Below are 15,013 nucleotides of genomic sequence, written 5' to 3' on the forward strand. Positions count from 1 at the left end.
GATGATGCAGTGTCTCAGCCTGCTGCTCCTGCAAGATTGTGTTTTCTTTGGGATAAGAAATGCAAGGCAAGAGGGCTTCAGGCTCATTAGCTCAGCTACAGGTACAATTAAGCACAACTGGAGAGAAGCTTTAGCTCTGCATTTATTTTTATATGGAAGAGATCCCAATAAGAATTCTTAAGTATAAGGTACCTTATTAGATCTATGAACAGAGTTTTAAAGATTTTGAAGTCTCCTTCACTCAAACTTCAGTCTGTACCAGGAACAGACTACATGCACCGTCTGACATTAACTTGATTTTCAACTCCTCCTTAGATTTTAAGACTTAGAAATTTGTTTGATATACAGTCAGACAAAAATGCAAGGATTAATCAGGTGAACTGATTATCAAATAAAAATATTTATTTGAGTTACAAGCACAAGGTTTCTCTTATATTGCTAAGGCACAGAATCAAGGACTGAGTATGTTGCTGGAGGTTAAAAAAGGAAAACCTAATTGAAACCACTTCAATCAATAGTTCAAATAACCAACCCATGCATCCTTGCCCTTTTCCTGCAAGATTCTTAATTCAAATAGAGTGCTGTACCTAACAACCCAGCATCTGCTTTGTAGACCTAAATAAAAGGAAACAATGGTCCCGGGGCAGATTCTTGTGGAGAAGTTTGGCAATGTTTAAAATTGGGTGATATGGAGTTTGGAGTGAGATTCCTTTGTGTTTGAAATACTGTGGGAAGAGACTTTTCCTCATATTGTTGTCATGGAGTTATACTTGGTTCCATAGCATATAACTCCATGGAGTTATACTATGGTGTTTCCATAGCTATACATTCTTCCCTCCCTTAATGCTTACAGATTGGAAAGGAGTGGATCAGGTTTCCAAATGAGTTGACTTCTTTTCCTTATATCTATGGCATTATTTGTATAAGTGAACAAGCAGCAACAAGATCTGGTCAAGAAGAAAGTGTAAAACTTGTCTGGAGAAGACAATGAAAATCCTGAAACACATCACGGGCTGAAGAGAGTGATTAATTGAAGCACTCTCTGTCAGTGACATGACTGTGTTCCCTGTTAATGGTGAGATTCGCAGAATCAGCTGTGGTAACAGGTACAACCTTGTCAAGGTCAACTGATTACTCTAAGCAACACACTAATATGGCATATGCTATGTTATAATTTAGTAAAATATTACCATAACACAAGTGGAAAAAATGTTAGTTTGTTAGTTCCCACTATAAAATTGAAACGTCTACCCAGTCCTCAACTCCAAGTTACAAGCCCTTTGGGATGATACTGCTTTCTCTTAGGGAAATGCTAAATTTTGCTTTGAGTAACTAATTTAATTTGTCTGTCTTGTTGGAAGATCGTCCTCATTTACCAGTCCTAGAAACTGACTGGATTGCTTTGATCCATTCTGTACGCTCTGTGGATGAGGCTGCTTGCAAGTAATAGTGGATTTCATTTGCTGTGATGATTTCAAAGAGGATGTTGTCAGCATCATACTTCTTGGCTACAGGGAAAAAATAAGAAAGTCAGGTATGAGAGAAAAAAGTCTTGTACTTTGAATATTTCCTCCTTTACACACTGTAAGGGGATCTCCTTTTTTTTTACAGCTGAGCCTGATCAGGCCTTCACAAACATTGGGTCCAAGACATGAGTCTCTCTCTCTCAGCAAAACCACTCATGAATTCTGCACATTTCACTTTCAGGAGTCACAGGTTTGTTGGTCTCAAATCATGAATGGATCTGCAATCCTGCAGACAGATCCTATTCCCCAAACCATCCCATGCCTTGCCAGCTACAAAAATAAGATGTTTGAGTTTGTCATATCTGTTTCTTTTCTGAGATGCCAACAAACTCTCTTGCTGGATATGATAGCCAGCCTCTCATGTGGAGAGAGGAGAATGCATGAAATTAATGTTTCTTGGTCCTTGCAGCAACACCTTTTCTGTTCCCACAACTTCTAGCTTTGGGAAGGAAGAGAAGATGGACAGTAACAATTTTTTGGCATAACAATTTCTAACATGAAGCTTCCATCCCAAATTCATTAACTAAAGAGATCAAACTCAGTTTACTTTGCCTAAAGGCCAGTTCTCCTAACACAGGGTGTGTGTCATCCTTTTGATCAGCCTTCCCCAAAGTGCTGACAATATACAAGATTCCCTATTGCTACTTTTACCACAGTGCCCTTCCCCAGTAATTCAGACAGAAAGAGAGAGATCAGTTATTAGAATTACTGAATTATTGTACATAGATTGCTTTGGAATAAAAAACACTTGTGATTTTAGGCAGATTGAAAGGAGGGGTTTGTACCAAAAATGTATTAGAGAGCTCATTCAATATGGTTCCTTACTGTCTGGCATATCTTCCACTGCTGTCACCACGCAGCCCCTCAAGTGAATTGCTCCCAGTGGTTCTTCTCCCTGGGGAGGACATGAAATCAAAATGAAATGCAACACTTCTGAAGCCAGTAGCATGTTAACATATGGCTACGTTTCCAGAATGGAGACAAAACCATTTGATTACTTAGTATGTCTCACCTGAGAGAACAGAAAATTTTCAGTTGGTGTCAACATGGAGGGTTAGGGGTGTGGTTAAATACCCTAAATAAATAGGGAATCTCTTGTGATTTAGAATTCAGGATCTGCAGAGTATGTAGTATGGGAATGGGCCCATTAGAAATACACAAGAAATAGGATGCCATGTCTCAGCCTAGCATGGCAAATACTTCAAATATAAACTGCAAAATTACTGCATTGTGTTCATTTGCACTTAGGACCTAATTTGTTTTGATCAAGTGAGAGTACACATTAATTCCAATTAATCACAAATAAGAGGTGAAATACAGACTAGTGTTCCTTATTCCCAGGTCTGGGTGGCACTTGCCACCCTGACTTTACAGCCCCAGAAACTATCCTTCACTCTCCTTTTCCAGAGGATGGCTAGGCCATGGAAGAACAGTCCCACTGTCCTGCCTGATCTTCCCTGTCACATTCTCATGCAAATACTACTTTCAAGTACTTCTACAGGGCACTGGATTCAAAACAAACAGGGAAATAAACCGAATCTCTCTTACTCCAGCAGGATCATAATAGTGAAGATATGCAGGATCATCTCTTAAAATGAACTTTCTCACTTTCCAGTTCTTCCTCCGATGTCCCTAGGAAAATTCAAAACCAGGAGTGTCACAGAGCTGCTTGGCCTGCATGCAAATCTTACCCACGTGTGAGAGGACAGGCAAACACAAAAGGGAAAAAACCTGAATATTCTGGACAGGAAATACTCACTGGAGTAGGAATTAAATCTGCCTTTTCTACATTCCAATCTTTTGCACAAGAACTGGCCTATCAAACTGCTTTATCTCTCTCTCTCTCTTCTTTTTTTTTCTTTTTTTTTTTTTTTGTGCAAAACAGAGGAGCTTCAACGTGGGAGATTCCTCTAAACATATCACACAGTCTGGTAGTTATGACATGCACATGAGTTCTGTAAGAACTGGGTTTAATAACTACTTGCTAGAGACATGGCTGCAAAGTGCCTGGCAGGAAGGTACCTTGAATTATTGGCATGGATGAGCTGAAAGTCTTTCTGTCCCTGCAAAGATAACAACAAAAAAAATGCTTATCTGGCTTAAACACCCTGGAGGGCTCATGGCTGAGAAGCTCAGGTAGACATATGGACATAAGTGCCTCATGGCCCATTTTCATGACTGAAAAGGATGGGTATGGAAGCATTTTCAGCAGAAGCAGTGACCCTCCCAAGCAATGACCCACAACTCACTGAGGTTGACCAAGTGCAGACTAACACTGGTGGAAGATTGTCATGAATCACTTCCTCTGGCATTTCAAAATACAAGTTTCTCAATTACCTCCTGTTTGCATGGAAGCTCTTACTAACTAGGTTGGTAAGAACGTGACAGAGTAAAAGAGCAGTAAGGCGTGAGTCTAATTTCTTCCATTGAGTAAACTGATTAAACAAGAGAAATACTTGTTAGCACCACCAAAAAGTTCTTAGGCCCTCAAAGACTATTTTAACAGTGCAGGTTCAGACTCAATATTAGGAAGCATTTCTTTAGAGAGAGGGTGGTCAAATACTGCAACAGGCTACCTAGAGTGTTGATCAATTCACCATGTCTGTCAATGTGTAAGAAGCTTTTGGACAACAAAACCCTTAACAATGTGCTTTAACCCTTGGTCAACCCTGAAGCAGTCAGGTGGTTGGACCAGAGGATTGTTGCAGGTCCCTCCCACCTGATCCATTTTATTCATTGAAGAATCCTGATTTTGCCTTCAGTTCACTGATATCTGCTTGCAATGGCCTTGGAAACATGACATTCACTGTATTGCTTAAAGTTTTGCTGGAAATGAAGGTATTCCGTTATCTTCTGTCTTACACGTCAAATATTAGTGACCGAAACAACTCCTTTGCTCAAGCATGCTGAAAAAGTCCATGAAAACTGGCAACTGAATCCAGTTTTGTGTCCAGAGGGACACAGAGTGACAGCTTTTTTACCTGAGTTCAGTTTTGCATTGTACCAATGACTTGTCACATCTTCTGTAGGACTCTTTCCTAATTAGAGCTATCAACTGTTTTCTTTTGTGGTAAGAGCAATTAACCTTGCAATATTTGTCCAGAGTCCTGCTGCTGTGCTGCAGCAAGTGTTCCTTGTGCAAAGGCAGGAGAGACAGAGAAGAAACCTGCCAAGGGTGGAGATGCCATAGGGTAGTTTCGCTCTTATCTAAAGCTTTTAAGTGTAAAAGAGTAATCTTGCACCCATGGAACATCATCCTAGTGACAGGCAGCACTGACCTGTTTCAGCAAACATCCTTGTTTGACAATTGTGCCTCTGAATTCTTCTTTTAGGACCACGTCATCATCACTGGAATATCCCTCACAGAAAAATCCACTGTCTGGCTGCAAGACCACAAGAGAAATGTTACAGAAGTTACACAGCTGCTGCATGCTTATGTACTTGTACCAAGCTGGCATCTTTTTGCTTCCCTCCGTGCTGTTTTTTGCCACCCCAAAGAAGATATTATTATTGTTGTTGTTGTTGTTATGGTTATTGTTAAATACTCGAACCTTTTACTGGAAGAGCCTCCCAGTGAAGTTGAGGAGCTCTCCAAATCACCATGGGCACATTTCAGTGTGAGGTGGAACCACACTTCTAAGATACCAAATCAAGACATTGACTTTCTATGGCCTCCTCACACCACACTGGCATTGAATCAATCTAAAAATAATCCAAAAGCAAGCAGGTCACACATGGGCTGCTACAAGAAGCACCCAGGAGGCCACAAGGCTGCCTTTACCAGGAGTGTCTCTGCTAACAGGTAAAGTCTCCCTAGCACAAACATATTTAGGAAAACAAATGAGTAGTGGGAGAGTCATTCTGCTGAAGTGAAGTGATTCCATGTGGTAAATATAAACAGAATTGTAATACCAATTTACTTTTTCCACTTTATAGAAGGCATACTTTTTTGTTAGCATAAGTCCATAAGCCAAATATCTTTCAAACAGTATTTGACTGGGATATTTCAAGTTCTCCAAATCAGGCCACACAATATGAAGTAATAAATGGAGAAGGCTGGGTATGACACCCAGGACAGGTTACTGGGGGATATTAAAAACTTTTACTTCTTTGCTCACGGGCAAGCTGTGTGTGTGCACACTCACGCTGAGTCAGACTTGATGGCTCTGCACAAAAATGGATTTGTAGCTTCTGCCACTCTTTGAGGCCCTGTGAGAATGATTTACTCTCTTCTCTTCCACTGAATCAACAGGGAAACAGATGGTTAAATTCTGGTCACCAGTACAATTACCAGGAACAAAGTCTAAGTTAAAAAGAACCCAGCCTAAAGATGCATACTATGGGAGCCTTCTATCACACTTTGAGAATTCTCTAAAAATTCATTTCCCACACTTAGTCTCAGCACTCAATTCACACTTAGAAGGTGCCAGAAAAAAAAAAAATCTATCCTGGTTACAACTATTAACGTGAGCAGGCTCATTCTGAGCATCACAGGAAAAAGACAATTAAGACAGATTTCTCCACTTCTGTACAATCTTTCCTCCAGGATTTAAGAAGCCGAACAAGAAGCATGAGAAAAGCAGAGCATCAGTAAGTGAGACAATAAAAACCAGAATCAATGCTCACAAAGTAATAGTAGGCATCACTGAGATCCAGGAAGGGGGTGTCTGACAGTCCCTCTGCAGCTGCCTTGGATGTGTCCCCAGCAGGCTGTAGATAGCCTTCACTCAAGAGGGAAGAGGCAAGCAGGAGACCTTCTTTGCGATTTCGGATGGAGCTGCTGGACACCAGCCAGTCAATCACACATGTGCCTGGTTACAAAGGAACAAAATATCAGCCACAAACCAAGAGAGACATGAAAAAGCCTAAAAGTACACAGGAAACAAGCCTACTCCATGTATTCATCAATCTCCTGAACAATGTTCTTAGTAACAATATGGGGAGTTAATCTAGGGAGGTTCCTGGCCATCCAACGAGGTACAGCCTTTCCAGCTGATGGCAGGGGCCGGGACGACTCTCAAACACCATTCCTGATGGAGAAGAGAGCTGGGAGGGGACACAGGGCTGAGCTGGGAAGCCTCAAAGGCAGAGACTGGGGATGTACGGAGGATAGCCAAGCCTGGATCCAGGCTGCTATGCTACTAAGATAATGCTGTTGGAAATCACCAAGGTTGGAAAATACCTCCAAGATCATCAGTCCAACCATTAACCCAACACTGGCATGTCCCCCCATAAGCAATGTCCTCAAGTGCTACATCTATGTGTTTTTGAGCACAAATACAGATTTGACTTTGAGTGAAACGGGAATTACAATGGGACACCATTTGGTGATGAAAAATCCAGAATGGAGTAATTCTTCTGTATTTAAGTGTTTCACACTACAATCTGCTCAGAAGATTACTTTAATCTTTCTGACACTAGTAAAATTTCATCATTCTCCTTTGTTTACCATGGCCATAACTGAACACTTTTCCAAGATATATCCTTTGAGCATCTCCTGGATTAGTCAAGAAAAAAATCAAACTTCTATGTGCTCTACAGAGCTTAGAGCTGTTTCACCTCTTTAGCTTTTCAACTCTGTGCTCCCTTTATTGTATAGAATAGAGGGACAGGAGCTCCTTACCTGTAAAGCAGTGATTAAACACTCTTTTATCTTTTTCCAGCTTCAATTCCTTTATTCCCTTTTCAGGATCTTTCATTGAGAGGTACAAAGTACTGTGCATAAAAAGAACCACAGAAACTGTTAGCAAATAAAAAGGTTTTGCCAGTTTGTACAACAATATCATTGTCATCATGTTCAGCTCTCTGCAGAGCTGTAACATGGCTTAGTTTCATCTCTTGCATCTTCTGAAAAATTCAAGTTGCAAAAGCCTAGAGGTCTCACTACATTACTTCACAGCTGTGGGAGCAGAGGGCAGAGTGCACAAAGGGCTCACCACATCTCCCTATTTTGAGAATGCAACTACTTGTGGTGACTATAGCATGAAGAGAGGAACACCCACTGCTGAGAGACCTTCACAGGGCCCCACAGACTCAGCAAGAGGGTTCACTGCTGTGCTCTGTGTTCACCCAAAGCTCCTGGGCTGAGCAGAAAACCTGTCCCTGTCCCAAAGCCTGCATGCTCTCAGATGATCTTCACCCTGTGTGCAGTTTTACTGTCTTATAAGAACACTTCAGGCTCATCTTTATCTTGGTATTTACAGCTCTGAGGCAGAAAACAAGTCATCCTTGATTTTGAAAAGTACTAACAGATTGCTTCCCTTTATCTCTTCTTCTCCCTTTGCCAGTTTCATGTTCTTTGACAGGCACCACAGTCCCCTCACCATCCAAAAACTAGGCCAACATCAGAAGAAGAGAAGATGGAGAGCAAACAAAAGGTCTAAAATATTTTTTGTAATAAATGATTTATTGTATAAAATGCTTCTCCTGGAAGAGTCACACTTTGGCTGGCACATCCTCTTGCACTCCATTATGCCCAGGAATCTCTTTATCAGCAAAAAATCTTTGATAAACAAGCATGTTTTGTTAAATGATAGTATATTCAAAAAGATCTTTCCAGTTCTGATTGACAGGTCATTTCTGACACATGGTACAAACTGAAGTTTTTAGTCATGCAGAAGGGGCTGTGAGAGAATCCATGGACAGACAGGCTCATTGTTCTTCCTGGCCAAGGTTACATGTCTGACACACTGACTGCAGATGGAAGTAAATGGGAGAGCAGAGCCATGAGAACAAACCTCAGATTGATTGTTTCAGGCAATCTGATGGACTTCCTTGTGGATTTTCTGGCAAATCTTTGGCCTCCATCTATGCAATGAATTGCTTTCTTGATATCCCGCACCCAGGCATCTCTCTCCTCCAGGTAGGCAGCTTGAAAAAAGTGGTCCTGCTGCTTGGCCACAGTGAGCTTGAAGACAAACTGGAATAATAAATTACAGGAGTTTTTTTTAAAAGTTGCTTTTGTGTAGCTAGTTGGGCACAATTAAGCTGCCACAGCATACAGCCTACCTATGCCTAAGGACTATAGAAAGTGCCTTAGAGACACAGTAAAATGATAGAAACTCTGAAGAAAACCATGAACAAGCACTGCATGTAACTGAATCCTTTTGTTACTTCACCATCACTGATGCTGACATCAGCACATCCAAAGTCTTCTGTGGAGGCAGCTCTTTAGTCACATAGAGAAACAGACAACTTTCCCAGGCATTGTTCTGGGAAAGGCTGTAAGAAGCTCCGAGAGAAGAATTATAAGCAATTCTTATCTTAACTTGCTGCACCTGGTGTTGTGAATATGTGGAATGTGTTATGGAGATATGTTTTCCAAAAGGGTGGTTTCTTAATTAGCTGATGGTGACGGTGTTTTAATTAAAGGACCAATCAGGTCCACCTGTAGTGAACTAGAGTATAAAAGGAATGGGTTTCTTAATAAAATTATTTAGTCTTCTGTGAATGCATGGAGTGTGGCACTTGTTTATCTGTGTTGTTTCTGACCCAATAGCAACAGTATGTGGGACCAGTACAGCTACTGATTCTAACTTTTGCTGAGAAGTTCAACACAGCTGAAAGGCTGAAGTGATTCCTTGGAGTGGCTACCTGGAACAGAGGCTAGACAAGATTAAGAGAATAAAAGTGGGTATTTATTAAAGGCCTTCAATAGGTACACTTTGGACAGTCAGAGGCCTTTGAGGGGTTACACCCAAGATGGACAATGGTCATGAGTTTTTCAGACAGATATAAGTTTGGTCCATTTACATATCAGAAGTTAATATTCCAATTACAGCTTCAGGAAATGAAGTCATGTACCCCCAGTTTCTTTCCCCCAACTCACTTTTCAGGGCCTGGAACAATGAGGTGTCTTTGGGCTTCAGGCCTAGAGAATCATTTTGTCTGACCAAAATGTGAAGCAATAGCTAACACTTTATATGGAGTTTTACAGTTATACACTTGGATTTGAAAAAGATAAAAATTAAAACCCTAAGGCATCAGAAGCACCCAGCCCCTGCAGGCTTACAATGGATGTAAATTTTTTTAATATTTAGAGACACGTGAGCAGTCTGAAGAAGGAAAAATACCTCACATCATATTCAGCTACTGTCTCACAAGGGGAGAAAAGGTCATACACTAGAGAGTACCTGAGTATATTTGCAGCCTAGTAAACCTTTAATGGCTTAGTAGGGAGATGATACCTCCAACCCTTGGCTACACCTTAGGATCACCTATCCAAACACACTAGCAACAATGGAAAGACTGTGTTTCCCAAAAAATGAGAATAGATCACCTAGAGGTAGTTGTGAACAGAACAAATAACAATAAGCTGAAGAAAACCCAAACCAAAACAAAAAAAAAACAAACCCCAAAACCATCCAACAAAGTTCACACTGTTTGAACTAATTTCCATCCAGTGATCTTCTGGATGGAAAATCAGGATCTAATTATTCAGGTTTCCACTTCCTCTAAAATATAGCTCCTCATGAGTGACACTAATTTGTTCTGTAGTTGTATTATAATAAATATCACAGATTCTGACTCAGCAGGTGTCTAAAAATGCCAAGCTAAGCCACAAGCTAACAGCACGACTTGCAAGGAAAGCAAAGGCCTCTGTCAAAGAGCAGTAAATTTACATCAGTGAAATCAGCACTCTGAATGAGTCTGCTGAAGCCCACGTTTGTAAATGATACATTTCTGAACATCCCTCACAAGCATTTTCCAAACAATGGCCAATAGGAAAAAATCTGACACCCTGAAATTGTGCAAAGTCCAACTGAATTTCATGGAAGATACATTTCAAACTTATAAAGCAACAAGTCATCAAAGTCCATCTCAGATAGAAAAGTAGCCTTTTCTTATCTGATACTGTTCATATTTCCAGCAATACTCACCTTTTCTGTTATGCAGGAAAGACTTACACACTAAAAATCAATGCACAATGTATGACAAAAGTAAACAGACAGATGTATCCAAATCCCAATATTCAACAGTCAAGCTAACACCCCAGATTAATAGAATGAAATACCAAAGCATTGATGAAATTTATTACCAAAGGAAAAAAATAGCCTTTTCAAAGAGCTGAGAAGGAACCTAGAGTGAAATGCCAAGAAGGGTTTTCACTTCCAGCACACAGAAAAGACTGGCAAAGCCATTTCTTTTTAGCATTTACAAAGTTAAGCTAGTAAGTTAGATGGACTTCCAGGCTTCCTCTGAAATTGGTAGAGGTTGATTCTCCAGTCCTAGATATGACCAAGCCTCCCTCTGATGATGTATATCGGGTTGTGTTTTTGAGAAAATTAGACCATTCGACTAAACTAAATACCAACATTTTACGTACTTAAATTGGGAGAGATGAATCTTACTATGAGCAACCAAACAGGATAATGCTGTTCACAAGAAAACCATGGGGGAAATGGAAAAAGCTGAAGAATATCAGAATTTATGTTACATTAAACAATGATCAAACTTTAAATCAAGGACAGCAGACAGCAGTGAATGCATTTTGAAATATAATCTCAAAATATGCAGTTGCAGCCCCTTCTGAACAGCCTTTACCTGTGCTTAACAAATCCAAGATTGGTTCTTTTCCCCTCAGCACCTGCAATTTGCAATTGATGTAGTAAACAAAGCATGTTGGTGATGTGCTCTGAGCTTTCAAATGAAGTCCTGGTGCAGATACACAAGCTGATTTAAAAACTTAACCAGAGAAATATGGAAGTTTGTTTGTGGCCCAATAGTCCCTGTTCCAAACTGGGCCCAGACAGATGACACTATACTTAAAACAGACCCAATGAGAATTATCCCACTATTCACCATACAGAATTCCTGTCCTAAAAATATACTTTCATTTCTAGCCATATAAACTTAAGAACCAGAGTAATTCCCATTAGAGGAATAACCGTATGCTTTGACGTGTAACTAGTGAGAAGCCAGAGCAGAATGCAGAAACATTGAATTCAGCAGTACTGTAAAGCTGTAAAATGTAAGATGTAAAAATAAAGATACTACGTTTTCAAGGAATACATGTAGGAACCTAGGTATAATCATATTAGGCAGTACTTGTAAGAACAATCCTGGTGATAGCTTTGCTCATATGAATAAACATGTTCAATTTTTGACTATTTGAAATTTTAAGAGAAAATCCATCTCCGGGGCTACTGGTTTGTGGACTTGCAGAACAATCTCACCACCTCAATATGAAGGATCTGCTCCAATGCCTGCTGAAGTAATTTGGATTGTTTCCACTGACTTCAGCAAACCCTGCAGCATATCTCATTTATGAAAAGCTATTTTGGATGCCTCAACCCCTGGGTCTTTCTTTGTCTTTATTATCCCTCAGAAAAGGCCCCAGGAACTAAAATGAAACATTATGTAAAGCTCATTATGTAAACACCCAATGTAAAATGAAGCATAACAGAAAACCCAGTGCAGCCAAAGGAATGATCTTCAGAGACTGTCACCCTTCCATAAAGATACAATGCATCTTCTGGAGACTGGTGCATGCCAAAGGATAGCTTTGGGCAGGTGAGGATCTCTCTCACTCTGTCTTCAGCAGACATCAGATACTTCAGACCTCTGTGCCTGCTTTGTTGAATGCACATATGTTGGTGAATTATTTTTCCTTTATTGTAAATATGTTACTGACATTTTCAAGCAACTACTGTGAAACAATGTTGATGGCAGTGCCTTTTTGAGAGTTAAAGGAAAAAGCCAAAACCCAACACAAAACTGTTTGAAGAAGAATGCTTCGTGAGAAAAACTTAATTTCTACCATTATAATCTAGGTCGGTGATACTCTTGCATAGTACCCTTCATACCTCATGTATAGAGTAAGGAGTGTTGTGGTGAGGCTTGTTAATAAGATAATCAGCACAGGATTAACAGCAATCTTTATTCTCTGCCTCATCCTTTTTCTATACTGTCTTAAAGACAGCTTGGAAGTTAACAGGCCCTTTCTCTTGACAGATGTAAGTCTAAAAAGACTTAGTAAGGATCAGGGTGGGTTTTTTTCATATAAATATGGGTTCTGCAACAACAACAACAAAAATACAACAACACCACAGCCCCCCCCCAAAAAAAAAAAAAAAAAAAGAAAAGGAAAGAAAGAATGCTGAAGAAAGAAAAGAAGGAAAAAGCAAAGCCAGCAGGTCCAAATCTGACACAAGGGATCCTGATTCCACTTACTACCAAACCTAAGGACAGGTTTAAGTATCCTCACTTTACTCATATGAAAAAGTAAAGTTCACCAACTCAGCTGTGTCTCACGCTTTCCATTTTTCTAATACTCTCACAGAGACTTCTATCTTTAGTCAGGTATCCCTGTGGTAAATTTTTTTTAACTGTGGTGGAATAATGTTCCAGATTCTGGGGCACCCCTTTGTCAGAGGAATTCATGGGGATATCATGCCTATTTGATGAAATTGAGTGGACAAAATGATAAATTACTAATGATATATTTCTTTGCTCATATGAGAAATCCCGTTTTACCAACTATTTTTCAGGAACCCTGTAACCCTGTAACCCTGTAACAAAATATATGTGTCACAGCATTTATCTCCTTCCTGTCTGAGCAAGTAATTTGTTCCTTGACAAAAAATAAATGTTTCTCCTGCTCACAAAATACTTTCCCACTACCATTTTTCTGTGGCACTTAGATTTACATTTTATACAGGAGTTGTTGCCATTCAGATGCAAAACATCCTCACACCAATAAAATTTAGTTCTGCTCTCTGAGAGATTCAGAAGTTTACTAAAAACCAACCAACCAACCCCCAAGTGCTTTTTGAATTATTCCTCTTGAAGTGTCCTGAATTCAAATAGTGCACAATTCCAAGCCTGCTTGTGACCTCCTAAGGCAAGTAAGAATCTCCGCTAGGATGAGTGCCAGGAATTTGCAACCATCACCCTTTTGCCTTTTCAGTGCTTCCAGAAGTATAAGTATACTGTCAATTCTTTTTGTAAAAAAAGTACGTACCATTCTTTTGCCAAAATCTTGGCATGGGCTGTGAATAGTACTTCCTTTTAGTGGGATCATCCCTTTGGGACTGTTATCAGCCTTCCGCTTGTAGAATTCAATTCCATCTTCTAAGAGCACAACCCACATTGGCTTCCAGGTATTAAACATGCTGCCCTGCATCAATAAATCACAAATTATGTTCAATAAAACACTCTTCATGTGATACCCAAGGAAGATATGAGCTTCCAGGGAGTGCCTGATTGATGCTAAAATAACTACAGTTTGTGTTTCAAGGAGAACATGCCACAGCCTCACCCATCTGACTATGCAGTTAAATATTGTTATTTTTCTGACCACCATTTATTTCCCCTTGTAGTTGCTCTGCCAGTGGAGGTCACTGTGGATTTAAATAAAAGTAAAGGCTTTATCCTATGGGCTGTACTACAAAAGACTCCGAAGAAGAGGTTGCTGTGGAGTGGCAAACACCTTCCCAAAGATTGATGTGCCTGTGGCCCCACACACTGTCTTGAGGCAAGGTGATGTGATTTCTTTAATCTCACTATTCTTCCTTGATGTTTAACCCAATTAAGTGCAACTGAGTAGGCTGTGGCTATTTCCTGTTGCCTCTTTGCCAAGATTCCACAGTATGTTTCCCTGCATCTTCCCAACCTGTTCAGAGTTAGTTTTCTCTTCCACTCAATCCCAAACTACCCCACTTACCTTCTTAACCAAGTAGCCCTCCCTTATGCGCATTGGCTCTCGCTCCATGGCTTGGGCAATCCTGCTCTCAGCTCTATCAGTGCTGGCTGTCGAGTTCCTCTGGCAGCAAAGTCTGTGGGATGGTGTTTTTACAGTACAACTGTGTCATTTCACAAGTTCCTCTCAATGCTAATCGCAAGCCCATTTCCTCTTACAAAGTGAGAGATAGTGAAATGCAGAAGTACGTGTGTATTTATAGTCTGTCTCTGACAGCACAGACAACAGCCTGACAAAACACTCCATCATCTCAAATACAGCCAGCCTTGATGACAGAGTCCTGGGAAGTTAAATAAGCACTTCATTGCTCAGTCACAAGAAACTGGGCCTGCTCTGCAAATACATGAGCTCTACCATAACACACAGGGCATGGTGCTGCTGCTGCCTGGCGTGTGCCAAATGATTTCAGAGACAGGTTTTCAATGCATCAATGCTTTCACTTCACCCTGCCTTCCAAACCTGGCTCCATGAAGGCAAGCATGTGAAGTTGGCAGGAAGGTGGAGGACCCTCATTTCGTTAACAAGGATGCGCCCTCTGCTGACATAAGAAATTTGTTTACCAGACTTAATCAGGATTTGGATTTTGGTGCTGAGGCCTCTCAAAGATGTCAGCTGTCAAATAGGCACAAATGGATTAGACCTGTGCATTACATAGAGCACTGATCACAAAATGCTTTCTACAGTCATCTTTTACTTGCTGGAGAGCTTGTTTGGCTTTATTTGGGAAAAGACAAGGCAAACCCATAGTTTTTTATACATACCAGAGTCACAATCCCTCTTCCCCATA

The 15,013-nt window shown here is 40.4% G+C and overlaps 1 protein-coding gene across 1 annotated transcript; it reads right to left on the reverse strand.

The window, feature by feature from the left end:
- Positions 1-371: 371 nt before the first annotated feature.
- Positions 372-14,276, reverse strand: PLEK (pleckstrin). The gene is made up of 9 exons (XM_066547806.1): positions 14,191-14,276; positions 13,489-13,644; positions 8,264-8,445; positions 7,150-7,241; positions 6,153-6,337; positions 4,805-4,909; positions 3,075-3,158; positions 2,352-2,421; positions 372-1,508 (listed from the first exon to the last, which is right to left on the reverse strand). The coding sequence occupies exons 1-9, from the start codon at positions 14,236-14,238 to the stop codon at positions 1,369-1,371; spliced, it is 1,062 nt and encodes a 353-aa protein (XP_066403903.1). The 5' UTR covers positions 14,239-14,276; the 3' UTR covers positions 372-1,368.
- Between the last annotated feature and the right edge of the window lie 737 nt (positions 14,277-15,013).

The sequence above is a fragment of the Molothrus aeneus genome, chromosome 3 (genome assembly GCF_037042795.1).
Source record: "Molothrus aeneus isolate 106 chromosome 3, BPBGC_Maene_1.0, whole genome shotgun sequence".
NCBI classification, from domain to species: Eukaryota; Metazoa; Chordata; class Aves; order Passeriformes; family Icteridae; genus Molothrus; species Molothrus aeneus.

Excerpts from the sequence above, each read along its gene's own strand:
- PLEK (XM_066547806.1), bottom strand. The coding sequence starts at position 14,238 with ATGGAGCGAGAGCCAATGCGCATAAGGGAGGGCTACTTGGTTAAGAAG. Across the intron at positions 8,446-13,488 it reads AAGATTTTGGCAAAAGAATG|TTTGTCTTCAAGCTCACTGT; the intron begins GTACGTACTTTT and ends TTATTATTCCAG. Across the intron at positions 4,910-6,152 it reads GTGATGCCTACTATTACTTT|CCAGACAGTGGATTTTTCTG; the intron begins GTGAGCATTGAT and ends GTGGTCTTGCAG.